Source organism: Hemibagrus wyckioides, linkage group LG11 (genome assembly GCF_019097595.1).
Source record: "Hemibagrus wyckioides isolate EC202008001 linkage group LG11, SWU_Hwy_1.0, whole genome shotgun sequence".
NCBI lineage: Eukaryota > Metazoa > Chordata > Actinopteri > Siluriformes > Bagridae > Hemibagrus > Hemibagrus wyckioides.
In genome coordinates, this window is record NC_080720.1 from 31,036,049 (window position 1) to 31,053,878 (window position 17,830).

Genomic DNA, 17,830 nt, shown 5'->3' on the forward strand with positions numbered 1-17,830 from the left:
AGCACAGTCACATGCTTCATTACTAAAGATTACACATGCTTATGCAACCTGGTTAGCGGACATTTTTCTCCCCGTAAAATATTTCTATTAATTTTTCACTTAAATACCTCACAAAGTATGAGAGCAGTGTGTAGACCTTTTCACATCTGCTCTAATTTAACCATTTCATCCGTACATGCTCAAGTAAGATCTTTGATATAAACATCATATATATATATATACATATATAATATCATGTCTGAGCTTCTTTCCATCTCGTTCCTCACATCGAGTTGGTGCTCCAAACCGGGTTGTTGTCGTTGTTTCTACAGAAATATGAATTCATCAAATGTGTAGTGTGTGATATATACAGCGTTCCTCAAATGATCGAGTCGCCCCGTGGGGGTCGGATGGCACGGCTTCAGAGAAAGAGACGAGAACTCTGAGGGGGCTGAAGGAATGAAAAATTAGCATTCCATTAATACAGGACTAGGAGAGAAATGTATGTGTGTGTGTGTGTGTGTGTGTGCGCGCACATGTTTGGATGTTTCTGAGTCGTCTGAGGGAGCAAAGAGAGGAGAGGTTTTCTGGAGAGAGCTCAAACGAGCTGCGCTTAGTTACGGATTGAGGAGCCTGAGAGGATTGAGGAGAATGAGAGAGAGAGAGAGAGAGGTGGGGGGGGTAATGAGTGAGCGAGCGAGCGAGCAAGTGAGTGTGAGAGAGGGAGGGTGAAAAGGGACAGAGAGATGGAATAGAGGCAGCGAGAACGAGGTGTGGAGCATCTGAGAGACGAAGAATGGATTCTGCCATGACTTTATCTTACTTGGATGCTGACCGCTCCGGAACGCTGAGGCCATTTCTGGATGGAAAAAGCGCACAAAGCATCGTCTTGCTCAGGAAATGCTTATGAAGTCAATTGGAGGTAAACTTGTGTTTGTGTGTTTGATGTTTATTCAATGAAACTTTCAAGGAAGTCTTAGATGTGTAATAATTAACAAACACATTCATAACTGTGTATATATACACACACACACACACAGTGCTGGATGGATGACTAAAATAGAAGGTATATCAAAAGCTCAGGAATGAAACTGTTAGGGTTTATATTATGTGATTATATTATACAAGAAATGGCATGAAAAGAATTATTATTACACACACAATTGCACCATTCAGGATTTATGATTTATTTTTTTTGTTTAAAGTCTGTAATGCTCTACTGCCTTCATGAAATGATTGCTCTGAATATGAAAAGTTGTAACCCTTTCGTAACCAAAACCAGTCCTGTTGTCCGTATCGTTGTGTGTGTCATTTGTATTTTGATTCGATAATACACACACACACACACACCGCTTATCTACTTTAGTTCCTTCTCCATACATCTTGGATGGGAAAAAGGATGATATGCACCTTGCTCATTTTGACTACACCTGATTGAAAATATCAGCTCATATAGGTGGAGATGTAGCCTAAGGGGCGTGTCAGGGTACGTAATCCCCTCCCGCCACTGTCACTGTGAATCTACAGTTTGCGCTTGAAAGAAATCAGCCTTCGCTTCTCATGTCTTGCTTCTTTATAGCATCATTATGAGCGATTGTTTCAAAATAATCCACTTTCCCCTTCATATTCACCTGACATTTCCCACCCTCTAGTTCTATCATACGTTATTTACCGACTGTCGAGGGTGAATTCTAACACATGCTCCCTCAGAGAAGTCAGCCAACCCCATCTTTTCAAGCTGCTGCGTAACACACTTGGATGAAGGCACTATTCGTCCTCTTCCCTTGACAGGAAAGAGAGAGAAAATGCTGTGAAAAGAGCACGGCCAATTTTGCGCCCTTGGCTCCCGGTCACAGATGCCTGTGGAAACGTCAGGATTCGAGCTTGTGATATCTGGTGCACCAGTCAGGAGTCGAATCCATGTTTTCTTTTTAAAGCAAATGATCTGTTGCCAAAAATCAAGGGAGTTAAGGCTAGCCTTGCTTGCACATTAATATCAGCCACCTTTATGTACGTGTGATTATAGTGTGTGTTTAATATCCACTATTAACCCCTTAAACTTCACCAAATCTTCATGCTCACAACTCCTAATAGTTTCCTCCACTGAATATGTAATAAGATGCACGTAATAAGCGAGGACGTTAATCATTTGCGTGTCTCACATTTCTTTTCAGTCATTTATCCATCATCACAGCTGCCTGCTGTCAGAATCTGCCTCGCTCTCCATCCATTCTGTGTGTGTCTTTGAAGAACATCTGGAGGAAATTCTGCTGAAAAAGCTTTACAGCTCCTCAATGATACTCTCTACATTCCTGCACTTCACCTGCCATCTGCACTGACCGTCCTGTCACCGCCATGTCCGACGAGGAGCAAAGAGCGAACAGGAGCACAAATCTGTTCAGACCAGGAGCAGACCTCTGGCTCCCGGTGATTCTGGGTAACGTCTCGCCAAGCAATCCTGCAAACTCCAGCAACGCCGACGGGGACGCCAACGTAAACGAGTCACGTGCCCTCGGGACCGTGCAGAAGAACTGGCTGGCTCTGTTGATCCTGCTGGCCATTGTCGTCACGGTGACGGGAAACATCCTGGTCATCATGGCCGTGAGTCTGGAAAGGAAGCTGCAGAATGCCACAAACTACTTCCTGATGTCGCTGGCTATAACGGACATGCTGCTAGGCCTGCTGGTCATGCCTGTCGCCATGGTGACCATACTTTACAGTGAGTCACATTTGAAGGTTATGTGTGAAAACTGATATTTATGTAACACCTGCATTTATAGGGTATTAATAACAAGTTGGCAACTTTTTTCTCCAATCTAAAATTTGCTGTTACACCTTTTTATGGATGTTGTTCATAGGGCTACCCGAGGCCTTCATAAGCCCTTTACGACAAATTAAACCCACATCCGCTCAATATGTCATAAACAGGTATTATGACATAATCTATGACGTGTCATTTGTCAGTGTGTGAGTCAGTCATGTGTCAAATTTTGATTGACAAATGTGTCTTATGACTTACATTAGAATGTTATTATCACTTCTGCTACGTCAGTCATGTCATGGTGATGTGATGAAGCTATTCAAGCCTTCTGAAAGTCGACTCTGTTATAAACAAGCTGTGATTCAGGATAAGAGAAATGATATAACATTCTAAGAACAACGTTATTATGATGCTATGCCTTGTTATTAGTATTTATTAAATATTCATTCACTTATCTTCAGTAAGCACTTCCTGGTCAGGGTCGTAGTGAATCCAAACCAGTGGCATGAAGCAGGAATACGGCCCTTATAGTACACTAGAGCATTATAACAAATTATAAACAGTATATAGTAAAGTAGATAAATTTTGCTTAGTAATTATGTTATGAACATGTCATAGCTGTCAAAGGTATTATTAAATGCCTTATTATCTATTATAAGGATGGTAATACATCAAAAGCTCACCAAATAATCTCCCTGTCCAACCAATGACACGTTATAGCTACTATAAGACACTGAAAAGTGTTAGAATGCAACCTAACATGAGTGGCCCTGCAAAATTGACAGAAATCTTTAAACTAGTTTTCACTTGCTGGAATCTGATTTATAAATGCTTAAGTAGGGTTTATGTCTTGTGTTATGACTGGCTTATGAAGGTGTTATGTAGCCCTATGAATCCCTTAACGATCTAACCAAAGATTGTGGATGACTTGTTTAAAAATAGCTATACAGCAGAACCTCGGCGTACGAATTTAATTGGTTCTGGAGGCGAGTTCTTAAGGAGAAAATATGTATTGTGAAACGATTTTTCCATTAGAAATAATGTAAATCCAGATAATCCGTTCCAGCCACCCAAAAATATGACCAATATTACTAATTTCCAAGGGTGAAGGGGAAGTCATGCCACCAAGTTTGGGCTAAAAATAGAACAGACTACCCCCGCCACCAATCTGTCAACAACAAAAAACGCCTGAAAAATCAGCTAGCTTTTGAACGCATGCCGAAGGCAATGTTGGTATCGTGGGTTGACTCTTTCGTAACAGCTTTCGCTGACTGAAAAGAAAATCATAAAAATTCGTAAACTCACCAAGGTTGGCTTCGCTTGGCTTTCCACTGATGCTAACAAGTTGTGAACGGCTCTCGGACGTATGAGCAACTTAGCCGGCGTTCGGTTCATATGCCAATAATGCTTCGTATGCTGATGCAAATTTCTTGCGAAATTTCAATTCTTATGGCGAAAATGCGTAAAGGAGGGCATTTGTATGCCGAGGTTCCACTGTAGTTTTGGACTACAGCACAGCTGAGTATTCGTCCGACTGAGCCGATTGGTCCGTAGGTATTGATTAATGTTGATTAATTGGTGTTTCTATGGCAACAACTCATTTAATTAGACTTGTATGATGGACACTACACATAATTGAAGGTGAACAAATGGATAACAAGAAAAAGTTATTAAACAACAACAACAACAAACATTGCATTGTTGAAAAGTTTTGGTAAGTCTCCAGTGTCAGTGTGATGTAACTTTTTTTTTTAAAATGAATCCTGCTAAAGGAGTAGCATTTGATAGCTATATAGAGAATTGTAACTAACAGATGTTTCACAACATTAAACTACAATAATTATTAGATGTCAATAATCGACGTCTAACTCACCCTCTGAGTCGACTTTTCTCTTTTTCCTCACAACCAAATTTAGAAATCTGCAGACTGTGTGCAGCTGTCTTGCCAAAAGGTCAGAGAAAGAGAGGAAGAAAGGAAGAAAAAGAAAGAATAAAGCAGAAGAGACATGTTTATTCAAAGAGAAATCAACAGTTGAAAGATGTTTGACCACAGACCGCCCAAGAACATTTGACTCTATTTGTATTAATGTGAGTGTGAACTGGCAGCATCGGGGTTCATTGGAAACACAATCCAGCTGTGTGTAAAACTTCTCGGCTCTTTTCTGCAGTCTGGACAGATATGACATTTAACATTTCGGCAAAATGAATAATGAGGTGATGAGCACGTGTGTGGAATTAGCTTTGCTTTGATATCGGATTAATGAAAAGGGCGCTGAGGCGGTTCCAGAGATACTCTGTGATCAAAAAAATATTGACCCTCCTGCTTTGATGAGATGAATAATTTGGCTCGTGTGTACAAAAATAATATTACTCGGAATTACGTTCCGGCTGTTGTGAGCCTTACTGATGGATTTGCCTGGACGGCATGATAAATAATGCATTCACGGCTCAAAGAAATTCACCTGCTGTTGAAAAATGCTAAGGCAAGATAACAAACACGAACACCTGGATCCCAATATTCTCACACAATCACGTGCGAAAAAGCGTAACAAAGAAAAATAAAATTGTTTAGGCTGGCTTCGTTATCAGTGTTATCCTTCCTGTTGTATACGCTCTTATCTCTTCCAGAACGGTGTCCATACGGCGGGCTTGTAAACCAGAAGCGAGTTATCACAATAGCAATGATCTAAATGCCATTAGCCAGCAGCGTCCGTGTAATTCGCTTCATATTTGAAGTCTGCTTTCCGAGGCAACGAGAACTTGCGTTAGGCTAAAATAAGAAAACACGAGAAGTAAATCATATTATAGTAAGAAAAACAAAAAATTTTAACAGGAAAAACGCCACGTTATAACGAGAAAAATGGCATGTTACAATGAACGTCACTTATAAACTTATCATACACGTCACAAAAGCATCACATATTATAACAAGATAAACGTCATGTTATAATAAATTAAGGAACATTACGTTCGAAAAAGAAAAACTTACACATTATTAGACAAACGGCACATTACAGTGAGATAATTATCGCGTTATAACGAGAAAGACGTCACAGTATCACGAGAAAAACTGCACCTTTTCTCATTTTCTTGTAATGCCATGACACTTTTCTCTCCGTAAAATGGTGCTTTTCTGATAATAACAATATATTTTCTTCACATTGTAACATGATGTTTTATGGAAGGAGTCTCCAGTGTCACAGAAAGTCAGGAAGATTTCTGCACAGGAGTTTCTTTCTGCTTCCTAAATAACAAAACATGACTAGCTTCTATAATGTAAGTGATTGTTATTTTTTAGTTCTATAGCAATATTGAAATCAGCAAAGCAATTTTTTGTACTTCATACTGGACTTTTTCTTCCTTGCAACTCAACTTGCAACCTGATTTAGTGAAGGATAAAAAAGGCACTTAATATCACTCAGTGTTGTTATGGAGATCTTGTGCTAGCAAGAATATATCTGTAAAGTCTGACAGAACTCCTTATCCGTACTACATTTATTGTGGCTCAGCCTGTATTTCCCACATGATTTCCCCACATGGCTCACTTGTTAGAGAATTCGAATAGCTCCTGTGTACAGCCTCAGCGCTGTTAATGTCATTGATAGCTATGACCTGACTTTTCTTCTCTCCAGCCACCATTCCATCCTGCAGCAGCTGCAAGTCAGAGATGGTGAGAGACAGATTTATTATCACACTTCCTGGCTCGGGCTTCAATTTCATGCCTGTCCTGAGCTCTAATTCACACACTGTGTTGAAGGTCATGTATTTCTTTTTTAAATAGTGGGTGCCAAAATAGTTCCCCGGGAAAAGGTTAGCAAGTCTAAAAACACAGTGTCGGTCAAATGAGAGAGAAAAGCACCAATCTGACGTGTATAGAGTTCACACCAGCAGATCCAGTGGCACAATTCTGGGCTGAACATCAGAGTTGAGTAGATGGCAGATGGGGGGACATCCTGTTGTAAATAAAGCATTGAACACTGCTGACGTGTTTGTAAATTGGATTCGGATTCTGTCTGACATTTTGTGAGATATGAAAAGATGCTGCTAAGTCTTTTGATGTGGAAGGCAACAAATAATTACTTTTTGATAGCTTAGTGGGTGCTTAAAATAATCTTGTAAGCTTACTCACTAAGTTTTTATTTGACCTTAGGAATATGTGTAACCTTGTGCTCAGGAGCCTGACATTAACATTACATTTATTTCAGGACAAAATGTAATTCATGACTTACTTTAGAAAAACGTAATTTTTACCTCAGGAAAATGTGTAACTTTTACCTCAGGAACCTGTCATTTTTACTTCAGCAAAATATGCAACTATTACCTCAGGAATACATATAACTTTTGCCTCAGGAACATATAATATTAACCCCAGGAACAATTTGTAACATTTACTACAGAAAAATATGCAACTTTTTACTCAGAAACATATAATTTTTACTTCGAGAAATATGTAACTTTTACCTCACGAATATGTTTAACTTTCAATCAGGAACATGTAAATTTAACCCCAGGAACAACTAGTAACATGTAATTTTTACCTCAGGAACATGTCATTTTTACCATAGGAAAAAATGTCATTTTTACCTCAGGAACATATGCAACTTTTAACTGAGGAACATGTCATTTCTACCTCAGGAACATGTAATTTTAACCTCAGAAACTATTAGTGACATTTACCTCAGAAGCATGTAACTTTTACTTCAGGAACATGTAATTTTTACTTCTGGAAAATATGCAACTTTTACCTCAGAAATATGTATAACTTTTGCCTCAGGAACATGTCATTTTAACCCCAGGACCAATTTGTAACATTTACCTCAGAAACGTGTAATTTTTTACCTCAGGAACACGTCATTTTCACCACAGAAAAATATATCATTTTTACCTCAGGAACATATGCAACTTTTAACTCAGGAACATGTAATTTTAACCACAGAACCTATTAGTAACATTTACCTCAGAAACATGTAACGTTTACTTCAGAAACATGTAATTTTTACTTCTGGAAAATATGCAACTTTTACCTCAGGAAAATGTATAACATTTGCCTCAGGAACATGTCATTTTAACCCCGGAACAAATTGTAACATTTACCTCAAAAACATATGCAAATTTTACCTTAGGAATATGTATAACTTTTGCCTCAAGAACATGTCATTTTAAACTCAGTAACTATTAGTAACATTTACCCCAGAAATGTGCAACTTATTGTCTCAGGATCATGTAATTTTTACTTCAGGAAATATATAACTTTTACCTCAGGAATATGTATAACTTTTGCCTCAACAACATGGAATTTTAACCTCAGGAACTATTAGTGACATTTACCTCAGAGACGTGTAATTTTCACCTCAGGAACCTGTCATTTTTACTATTCGAAAATATGCAACTATTACCTAAGGAATACATATAACTTTTGCCTCAACAACATGGAATTTTAACCTCAGTAACTATTAGTAACATTTACTTCAGAAATGTGTAACTTTTACCCCAGGAACATGTCATTTTTACTTCAGGAAAATATGCAACTTTTACCCCAGGAACATTTATTTTGTTATATTTATTATGTTTATCTCAGAAAAATTTGCAGCTGCATGAACCAGATAGCTAGATAGCCTATTAACATAACATATAAATTAATGTTTAATTACTATAACAAAGACAACAAGAGCTGATGTTATTTGACCGAGTGCTTTAATGTAAACGTGTGATTTGAACTATTGTCAGAGCTGCTGTTATAGACAATTTAACACCTTCTGACCAAACAGAATCGAGAATTCTACAGCACTGTGGTATAAATTAATATTACAGATGATCTTCAAGTTTATAAATGAACGTTTTAGTGACATTGGGCTGGTCTTCACGTTGTCTTTTTTGCAGAGGTTTTTGACATTTGTTTCATGTCAAGACTGTTTACTTAGTCGATTTATCCTGACGGCTCGGACACGTCAAGTGTCATTGTGACGGATCAGAATAATTTACGGTTATGCTGAGCTCCTAAAGTTTACCTTAGTGTTCACTTGACCCTTTGACCTTCCAAGGGGTCGTCTAATGGCAGGGATTCCGCTAAAGGGAAACATCAGTGAGATCATACTAAAACAATATTGAAACAGGGCACTTGAATTATATAAGCAACCAAGTTCAGGGCAAGATGATTGAGAGGAGCGATGCTTTGTAACCGTAGGGATGGCATTCCTTCACACACTTGTTGTTCTCAGATTAATTTCGTGCTCTTCTGATGAGACTTGGAGGCATTTTGGGAATCATTCCGCGCTGTAACATCTCCAAAGTGTGACTGAAGAGCCGTAATGAGTTCTGGGGCTATGCTCTAAATTTGCCCCTCGCTCCAGTGCTTTCACACACCAAATCCCTCAGCACATAATCTCCGGCGTTCCTTCATCCTTCCCAGCCGAATCGCTTTTTTCCTTCTGTTCAGCACAATTGTGCACTAATAGTCATTAAGCCTTGCGATTGTAAGCAGAATGAACCTCGTCTCAGACGGATTCGCATCTAGAGTTAGCTCAGGGGATGACGCTTAGCTCCAAAGAGCATAAATCTGTTTGATATGTTGTGTTGACACAAAATGAAAAGCAAGCATGATTTAGGTTATCGTCGCCTGCTTCCCGAACGTGTTTTGATCGTTTACAGATCACGATTTGCTTTCTATGTTACATGAACTGCTAATATCCCGACTTCCGGGAATAAAAACTGCTAATCAGGCTCATTTTCATACGTTTCAAAAAAAGTGTTTTGAAGTCTTTCAGAAACCCTCGTGGCCATTACGTAATGAGTGTTTTTTTCATATGTAAAGCGGATAAACATGTTAGTTTAATTCTAATGCAGAATTTCTATTGAGGTGCCATTCGTAAATGAGGTGCCTCGTTAGATTCCCTCTCTTAGGTGAACACTTTTTACTTTTTCTTTGTTGTGTAGATGTGGGCAATGCCGATGCTCTTGCCAATTAATTTCATCAAAATACTTCCATGGAAACCTCTTTTCAGCATCGGAGCTTTTTGTTCCGCCGCGTGTTTGCCTCTCAGCCTGTGTGTTGCTGAGGGCTGCTTGTTAAAGATGCAATCAGTTATCTGGATAAATAGAAATAAATCTTCTTAATGAAGCACAGACACAGCAGGGCACAATGCAAGGCTGCTTACACATTTGTAGTGCCCTGCTGATTTTAAATTTTTAAACAGGTTTTTATTTTGGTAACAAAATGCAGCATATTGAAGGTAGAGTAATATTTCATGAACCGATTTCGGCCAAAGAAAAACAATCGCTAGTTAAAATATCACAATTTTTCATTTTAGAGAAAAATGGAAATGAGCCTTATGGGAGTCAGCTTTTATTTTGTAAACTTTTATTGATTTCTATTATCTGGATCACTGAAAAAAAAGAGAATTCCCAGCACTAAATTTCACAAACTCCATATCTTGGGTAGCTTTAATTGAATTTCTAGTTTATTTCTAACAACACAATGTTCTTTGGATTTCTTTCACATCCCAAAAGCCTGCCAGCAGGTGGACTGGCTATACTAGGTGTGAATGAATGTGAGAGTGTGTGAATGTGTGTGCACAGTACCCTATGATGGAATGACAACCCACCTACTGAGAATTCCCACCTTGCAACTGGTGTTCCAGGGATAGCCTCCGAACCGTTGTTTCCTAAGCGAAACATCTTCCACCAGCTGATCATTGGGATTAATAACGACGTTCCATGATGATTTGACTCAGAATTACATCACCCTCTGCTGGACAAAACGATACGAGTCACTTTATGATACTAAACCCATTAGCAAATCCTTTCCTCTCCTGACCTGTTGTCTTGCAGATTACACCTGGCCCTTCCCGTCTGCTTTGTGTCCGATCTGGATCTACTTGGACGTGTTGTTCTCCACAGCCTCCATCATGCACCTGTGTGCTATCTCTCTGGACCGCTACGTCGCTATCCGCAACCCCATCCAGCACAGCCGCACCAACTCCCGAACCCGAGCCCGGGTCAAGATCACAGCTGCCTGGACCATCTCTGTGGGTAAGAACTCACATGACCAACGGCTGGAAACTGGAAAGATATAACTGTCACGATATATCACGTATCTCATAATTGGATTTATTCAAGAAACTCCAATTACTTCATATAACACAAGCAAATCTCCAGGCCTGTGTCTCAGTTTTTGGGGCTCCTCCCACTCTTAGCTGACCTGATAAAAGCTTCAGCCAAATGAATTAATACAAATGTGCTGATGCTTTCTGGCATGTTTGAGTCATTTCCAGCAAATTAGTGGAAATCAGATTTTCCTGAAGAACTGCGAGCCTGATTTTCAACAGCTTTCGCTCACGTTTGCATCAAGAGTCAGAACCTTTCACTAATGCACTGTAGATGTTCATGAGAAAATTTTTCACTGTAAAATTGAGGTATTTTGGACTGGATTTGTCCTCAGGTTCAGAGGTGCTTGTTATGATTAATAATATAAACAATCTGCATGCCAGATTCTGGTGGGTTTTTTATGCAAGCCATAAATATTTGGTCATTTTTGGAGCCATAATATGGTCTTTTCAGAAAGAAAGAAGAAATGTTTTGTGTATAATCATGGATTTCTTAAACAGAATAGATCCAAGTGGAACACTTTAGAAAGATAGGAACCTTCAACTATTAAAAGAACCTGTGAAGAACTTTCTTTTTTAATATATTTTAGCTTATAGCTTATATATTAGCAATATATAGCTAATATATAAGCTTTATATTAGCTATATATATGAAACCTTTTTCAAACTTTTTGTGTTTATCTTTGTCTTACCTAGGAATCTCCATGCCTGTTCCAGTCCTTGGCCTCCAGGACCGCACCAAAGTCTTTAAAGATGGCAGCTGTCAGCTGACAGACGACAGTTTTGTCCTGATCGGCTCCTTCGTGGCGTTCTTCATCCCCCTTGTCATCATGGTGGTGACTTACTTCCTGACGATCAGCGCCCTGCAGAGCCAGGCCACGCTGTGTCTGGACCAGCTCATAGCACGTCCCAAGTGGCTGTCCATGCTGGATCTTCTCCCTCGAGGCTCTCTTTCTTCCGAGCGCTTATTCTCTCGGACCTCGCTCTGCCCTGACACTATTGTCCCGTCCGCCAGGCCGTTCATCCGCCGCACTGCACAGTCCATCAGCAACGAGCAGAAGGCCTCCAAAGTCCTTGGTGTGGTTTTCTTCCTGTTCGTGGTCATGTGGTGTCCGTTCTTCATTACAAACGTCATGGCGGTGGCGTGTGCCTCTTCGGCGTGTGACCCAGCGCTCATGACCGGCCTGCTTAACGTATTCGTCTGGGTGGGATACCTGTCTTCTGCGGTCAATCCGCTCGTGTACACTCTCTTCAACAAGACATACCGTGCAGCGTTTGCCCGCTACATGCGCTGCCGATACCGCGAGCCCAGCAGGCCGCTCCAGGTCATCCTGGTCAACACCATCCCTCCTTTGGCTTTTCACTCCTCCAAACTTCCACTTCAGGGAGACGATTCTTTAAGACATTCGAAAGACGACAGCGGATTTGGGACGTCCACCTACACGAACCAGGTAGAATCTCTGACCAAACGGGGAAGAGATGAAATGGTGAGTCACGTCTGAAATCGAAATGGTCGCATTTAATTTTATGGACATAAGGATTTGCTCAGGCTTCAGGAAATAGTGCTACAGATTCTCAAGGACTAATCCAGAGAAAATGGCATCTATATATAAAACACTTTTTAGTAAATGCAATTTTACAGTGGTGTTGTTGTTGTTTAAAGACGGTCCCAGAGGTGGGCTGCTCCTCACTGCAGTGATTCTTTGGGATTTGCCTTTTAATGAAAACGTGTCTGGCTGGGAAACACATTCTGAAAATATGAGACTTTGCCACCTCATTATTTATTTATATGATTTCTGTGCACTGAAATTGTCTTTTGTTCTTTTGTGCATTGCCAATTTGATAGCTAACTTTCAGAGTTATCTATCCTACTGACCCTCTTTTGCATAATCTGATTTCTCAAGGGTTCTCAGTTGAACTTTTTTTTTCAGGATAAACTGAAAGCTGATTAGAATTGTATTTGTCTTAAATGTGCTTTTCCAATCATGGGTTCACAAATCCCGAGGGAAATTTGACATTGAAAGATTTAAAGGATTTTTCGGATTGTATTTTCGCTACCTTGGGAAACGATACTTAATGGATTATGAAATCTGTGTCACAATAAATACCTGTGTATAAATTTGAAATGTATGTGGGTAAATAAAACGAATAAACTGGACTGGAGTGCTTTATAATGTCAAGGCAAAGCAAATAATATGGAGTTTCTGGAAATAATAAAGAATTCCTGTAATATTCATATCTAATAACAGCACTTATTATACCTTTATACCATTACACCTCAAAAGTTTATAGATTTACAATAGCAGCACTTTCTGAAACGTTTTATTGATGAGATATTACTGTACTCTAGGTGGGCGGGGCACACTCTGTCCTGTCAATCACTAGCTAATCATGGGCCAAAAATAAAGAAAGAAAGAAAGAAAGAAAGAAAGAAAGAAAGAAAGAAAGAAAGAAAGAAAGAAAGAAAATGATTAAAAAATCCAGTCTAAATTGCTACTAGTTGCCATTTTATTAGCAACAATCTGATAAATCTGACAGCTATGTTCTCGTGGGGAAAAAAACTATATACTCTAATAAACCAACAATGCACTGCATATATGCACACCGGATGTGGTAGCATTACAGGATGTGTGCCATTTTTGACAGTAACAAAATACAGAAGCTGCAGTAACCGTATTATTAAACCGTTTGCAATTCATTTTAATTCACTTGGGTTAAAGTCTATAAAAGATGCAGTATGAGTCTGTCCTGATCAGACCTTTTGCTTCTAGAGAGAATTAAACCATCAGATATGTACGGCTCTACATGGTCCACACAGTGTGTAAGTTGCCTTTGCTTTATATTCACACTCACCGGCTATTTTATTCATTCATGGAAGCTTCCAGAGAACCAAGCAGACAGGTCAAGAGCTTCAGTTTGTGTTCACAATAAATATGGTCTGGGTCGAAAATCTCCTGGGATTTTCAAACACAGAATAGTGTGGAGGAAAAAAAAAACATCCAGTGAGCAATGGTTCTGTAGGAGGATGAGCCTTACTGATGAGGAAAATGGGCAGAGGCTATGGAAGTTCTATAGTAACTCAGATAACTGTGGTGAGCAGAAAAGCATCTCAGAATGCATAACAGGTTGAGGCTGCAACAGCAGAAGAACCCTTCAGGTGCCGTATATAATAAAAACCTTTGTACCGAACAGTACATTGATTTTTTGCTTTAGCACACTGATTATTGTCATCACAGGTGGACTTTTCTCCGAAACGAGGAACTAGCCGAAATATTTCAAAGCTTTAATGCATAATTCGAAACAAAACCAATGAATATTTGGTTAGCAAAGTGACATTCAGTGCTCAGATAACTCTTCAGAGTTGATTAATCATTGCTTGGCTCTTTGTGTAACACCAGGAGCGAGTTGTAAAGTACAGCCTAAATGACTGTGTTTAGTCTTTCTAATTGATACGGGCTTTGAATCTCTGTTTTTAATGGCTACGCTTTCCCAGTTTCCCAGTTCTGGCGTTGTTGCAGAAACAAAATTCATTAATGAAAAAGGCACACGAGAATAATGCACACAAGCAATGCCAGTTTTTGTTTAGATGTTTTTTTTTCTTCCCTAAAACATGCTAATGCAGTCCATTAGGCTTACAGAGTCCATGCACATTACAGTAATAGACTGCAGGAGCCAATTTATAAACAACCACTAAATAGATCATCATGATAGATTATTATTATAAAGGAGGCTGGTCTGTTCGTTTACTTTCATTCTGAGCTGGTTTTCTGTCGTGTATACGTGTGCTGGTGCGCCCCCTGGTGACATGATATAAAAGTTATTGACAGTGATCCAACAAAATGAGTGTCATTTCTTTATTACAGTAATTTGATCCATTTCTTTTTGTAGTGTGTGTACGGTGTGAAAGGTTGTGTGTTGTGTGTTTTGGTACTTTGATTGCTGCGTTTTTTTAAAATACACTGAATACAATTAAAGCAGGCAACAATTCAGTAAAATTTCTTTCTGCTGAGAAAAAATGAATATGCCCCCTCCACTAGGACTGACAGGTACTGATGCCACGCCTGACTTACTGAGCTGACGAGCAGAGAAGCCACACCCCATTCACTGGGACTGACAGGTACTGATGCCATGCCTGACTTACTGAGCTGACGAGCAGAGAAGCCACACCCCATTCACTGGGACTGACAGGTACTGATGCCACACCTCCTTTACTGACCTGACGAGCAGAGAAGCCACACCCCATTCACTAGGACTGACAGGTACTGATGCCATGCCTGACTTACTGAGCTGATGAGTAGAGAAGCCACACCCCATTCACTGGGACTGACAGGTACTGATGCCACACCTCCTTTACTGAGCTGACGAGCAGAGAAGCCACACCCCATTCACTAGGACTGACAGGTACTGATGCCACGCCTGACTTACTGAGCTGACGAGCAGAGAAGCCACACCCCATTCACTAGGACTGACAGGTACTGATGCCATGCCTGACTTACTGAGCTGACGAGCAGAGAAGCCATGCCCCCTCCACTAGGACTGACAGGTACTGATTCTCTGCCTGACTTACTGACCTGACGAGCAGAGAAGCCACACCCCATTCACTGGGACTGACAGGTACTGATGCCACACCTCCTTTACTGACCTGACGAGCAGAGAAGCCACGCCCCCTCCACTAGGACTGACAGGTACTGATTCCCTGCCTGACTTACTGACCTGATGAGCAGAGAAACCACACCCCGTCCACTGGGACTGAAAGGTACTTATGCCACACCTCCTTGACTGACCAGAAGAGAAGAGAAGCCACTCCCCCTTCAATGGGACTACTACCACAGGTACTACTGACACGTGTGACTTACTAACCTGACAAGCTGGGAGGCTATGCCCCTTCCACTGGGACTGACAGGTACTGATGCCGCACCTACTTTGCTGACCTGACAAGCTTCGAAGCCACGCCCCTTTCACTGGGACTGACAGGTACTCATCCCACATCTCCTTTATTGAACTCTCAAGCTGTGAGGCCACGCCCCTTCCACTGAGTCTGACAGGTACTTATGCCGTACTTTCTTTAGTGATCTGACAAACTGCGAGGCCATGCCCCTTCCACTGGGACTGACAGGTACTGATGCGGCACCTACTTTATTCACCTGACAAGCTACGAGGCCACGCCCCTTCTAAAAAGACTGACAGGTACTGATGCCACATCTCCTTTATTGACCTCCCAAGCTGTTTGGCCATTCCCCCTCTACTGAGTCTGACAGGTACTCATGCAGCCCTTCCTTTATTGACCTGTCAAGCTGAGAGGCTAGGCCCCCTACTTACAACTGACAATATGCCACGCCTCCTTTATTGACCTAATAAGCAGGTGAGGGATTAATTTGCTTACAAAATATTAAACAAAACCTTAAATTTAATTTAATTACTTAATTAAAAACATTTACAAACAGAGGTTCATTGACTGCATGCATTTCTATGTTGCACTCTATTTTTGTTATTGGCCATTTTCTCTGCAGCTGAAATGAGAAATTTGGAGCTGTACACATTTAGCTACAAGGTTTAGATGAAAGTGCAGTCAGTGGTGAGACCAACAGGAGGCAAATCAGCATGAGTCGGAGTTACTGCAGCACTGGAACAACTCACAAGCAATAATTCACTGGAGGGTTTTTTTGTTGTTGTTCTGTGAAAAGAAACAATTAAAGAGCCCGTTGTTTGCCTCGTTTAATTTGCACCGTGGGCTATCAGAGGCAGAAAGCAAAGGCAGAAAAACAAAGGCAGGCTATAATATTCACAGCGTGACTGACGTGACGTGATTACACCTCTAACGCTGTGCGCACGGTGACAGCAGTTCAGGTAAATCATCTACAGGAAATACGGCGCTCCGGTGACAGCGGGGCCGTGCGCAAAGACGATCAAGAGCTGCTGCTGAACGGTGTGCAACCGCGTGTGTGTGTGTGTGTGTGTGTGTGTGTGTTGGGGGGGCGTTAAAGAACTGAGTATATGCATTCACATACTTTAGTGGGGGGTGTGTTAAAGAATTTAGCACAGTTGGAAATGGACCTAAACAGTAAATTCTTAGAAAAGCCTCAAAGACTCGGTTGTCCAGCTGGGAGCAATATTAAAGGTCCTCTGTAGAACAATACAGTAAAGTTTTTAAATGATCAGAAATACTTGGAAGTACAACTCTGTTAGGGAGCTTAGATCACTTATTACACGTACAGAAAAAAATACATACATTTAATTAGTGTTAAACATGCATCCATCCATTTCTGTACCGCTTATCCTACACAGGATCAGGGGAATACTACTACTACTATTACTATTACTAATATAGTTTATACTATTTCAGTGGACTATGATTTATGGTATGACTGGATTAATAGTATTAATTTTATAAAATTTGAAAAACTTTGGGCTTGAGAATGGTGCTATATAGTCTAGCTTAATCTTTATTATTATTATTATTATTATTATTATTATTATTATTAACATCAACAACAAATACAATAATAATAATAATAATAATAATAATAATAATAATAATAATAATAATAATAAAGTTTATAGTATTTCACTAAAATATCATTTATGGTATGGCTGGATTAATAGTTGAATCTTAATATTTGAAAAAATTGGGAAAGGTGCTATATAGTCTAGCTTTTAACTTTTATTTATTTATTATTATTATTATTATTATTATTATTATTATTATTATTATTATTAACAACAACAATAATAATACAACAGTGTACTTGGGAAAAATAAATAAATATAACCTCTAACTATTAAGACAGATATAAAATTGGAACATTAGATTTTGCAGTTTATATTTATTTATATAAGGTTGTATTTATTTTAAATAACACGTGAATGTAGCACACGTTCAAGTGAAAGTACTCTGACGTCACACCGACGCTGAGTGCAAAAAAAAAAAACCCTCTGGCGCGGTTTAAATGCGCTGCGCGCGGATCCACCTTCAGCTCAGTGTGCACGG

General features: G+C 39.8%; 1 protein-coding gene across 1 annotated transcript; it reads left to right on the top strand.

Annotated features, from left to right (window-relative positions):
- The first annotated feature begins 746 nt into the window (after positions 1-746).
- On the top strand, positions 747-13,193 carry htr2ab (5-hydroxytryptamine (serotonin) receptor 2A, genome duplicate b). The gene is made up of 4 exons (XM_058402250.1): positions 747-901; positions 2,154-2,698; positions 10,568-10,768; positions 11,539-13,193. Exons 2-4 carry the CDS (start codon positions 2,335-2,337, stop codon positions 12,342-12,344), a joined length of 1,371 nt encoding a protein of 456 aa, XP_058258233.1. The 5' UTR covers positions 747-901; positions 2,154-2,334; the 3' UTR covers positions 12,345-13,193.
- The last annotated feature ends 4,637 nt before the right edge of the window (positions 13,194-17,830 follow it).

Bases quoted from the DNA above. Each gene is read 5' to 3' on its own strand.
- htr2ab (XM_058402250.1), top strand. From the start codon at position 2,335: ATGTCCGACGAGGAGCAAAGAGCGAACAGGAGCACAAATCTGTTCAGA. The intron at 2,699-10,567 runs GTGAGTCACATT...GTTGTCTTGCAG, and splicing joins CATGGTGACCATACTTTACA to ATTACACCTGGCCCTTCCCG. The intron at 10,769-11,538 runs GTAAGAACTCAC...TGTCTTACCTAG, and splicing joins TGCCTGGACCATCTCTGTGG to GAATCTCCATGCCTGTTCCA.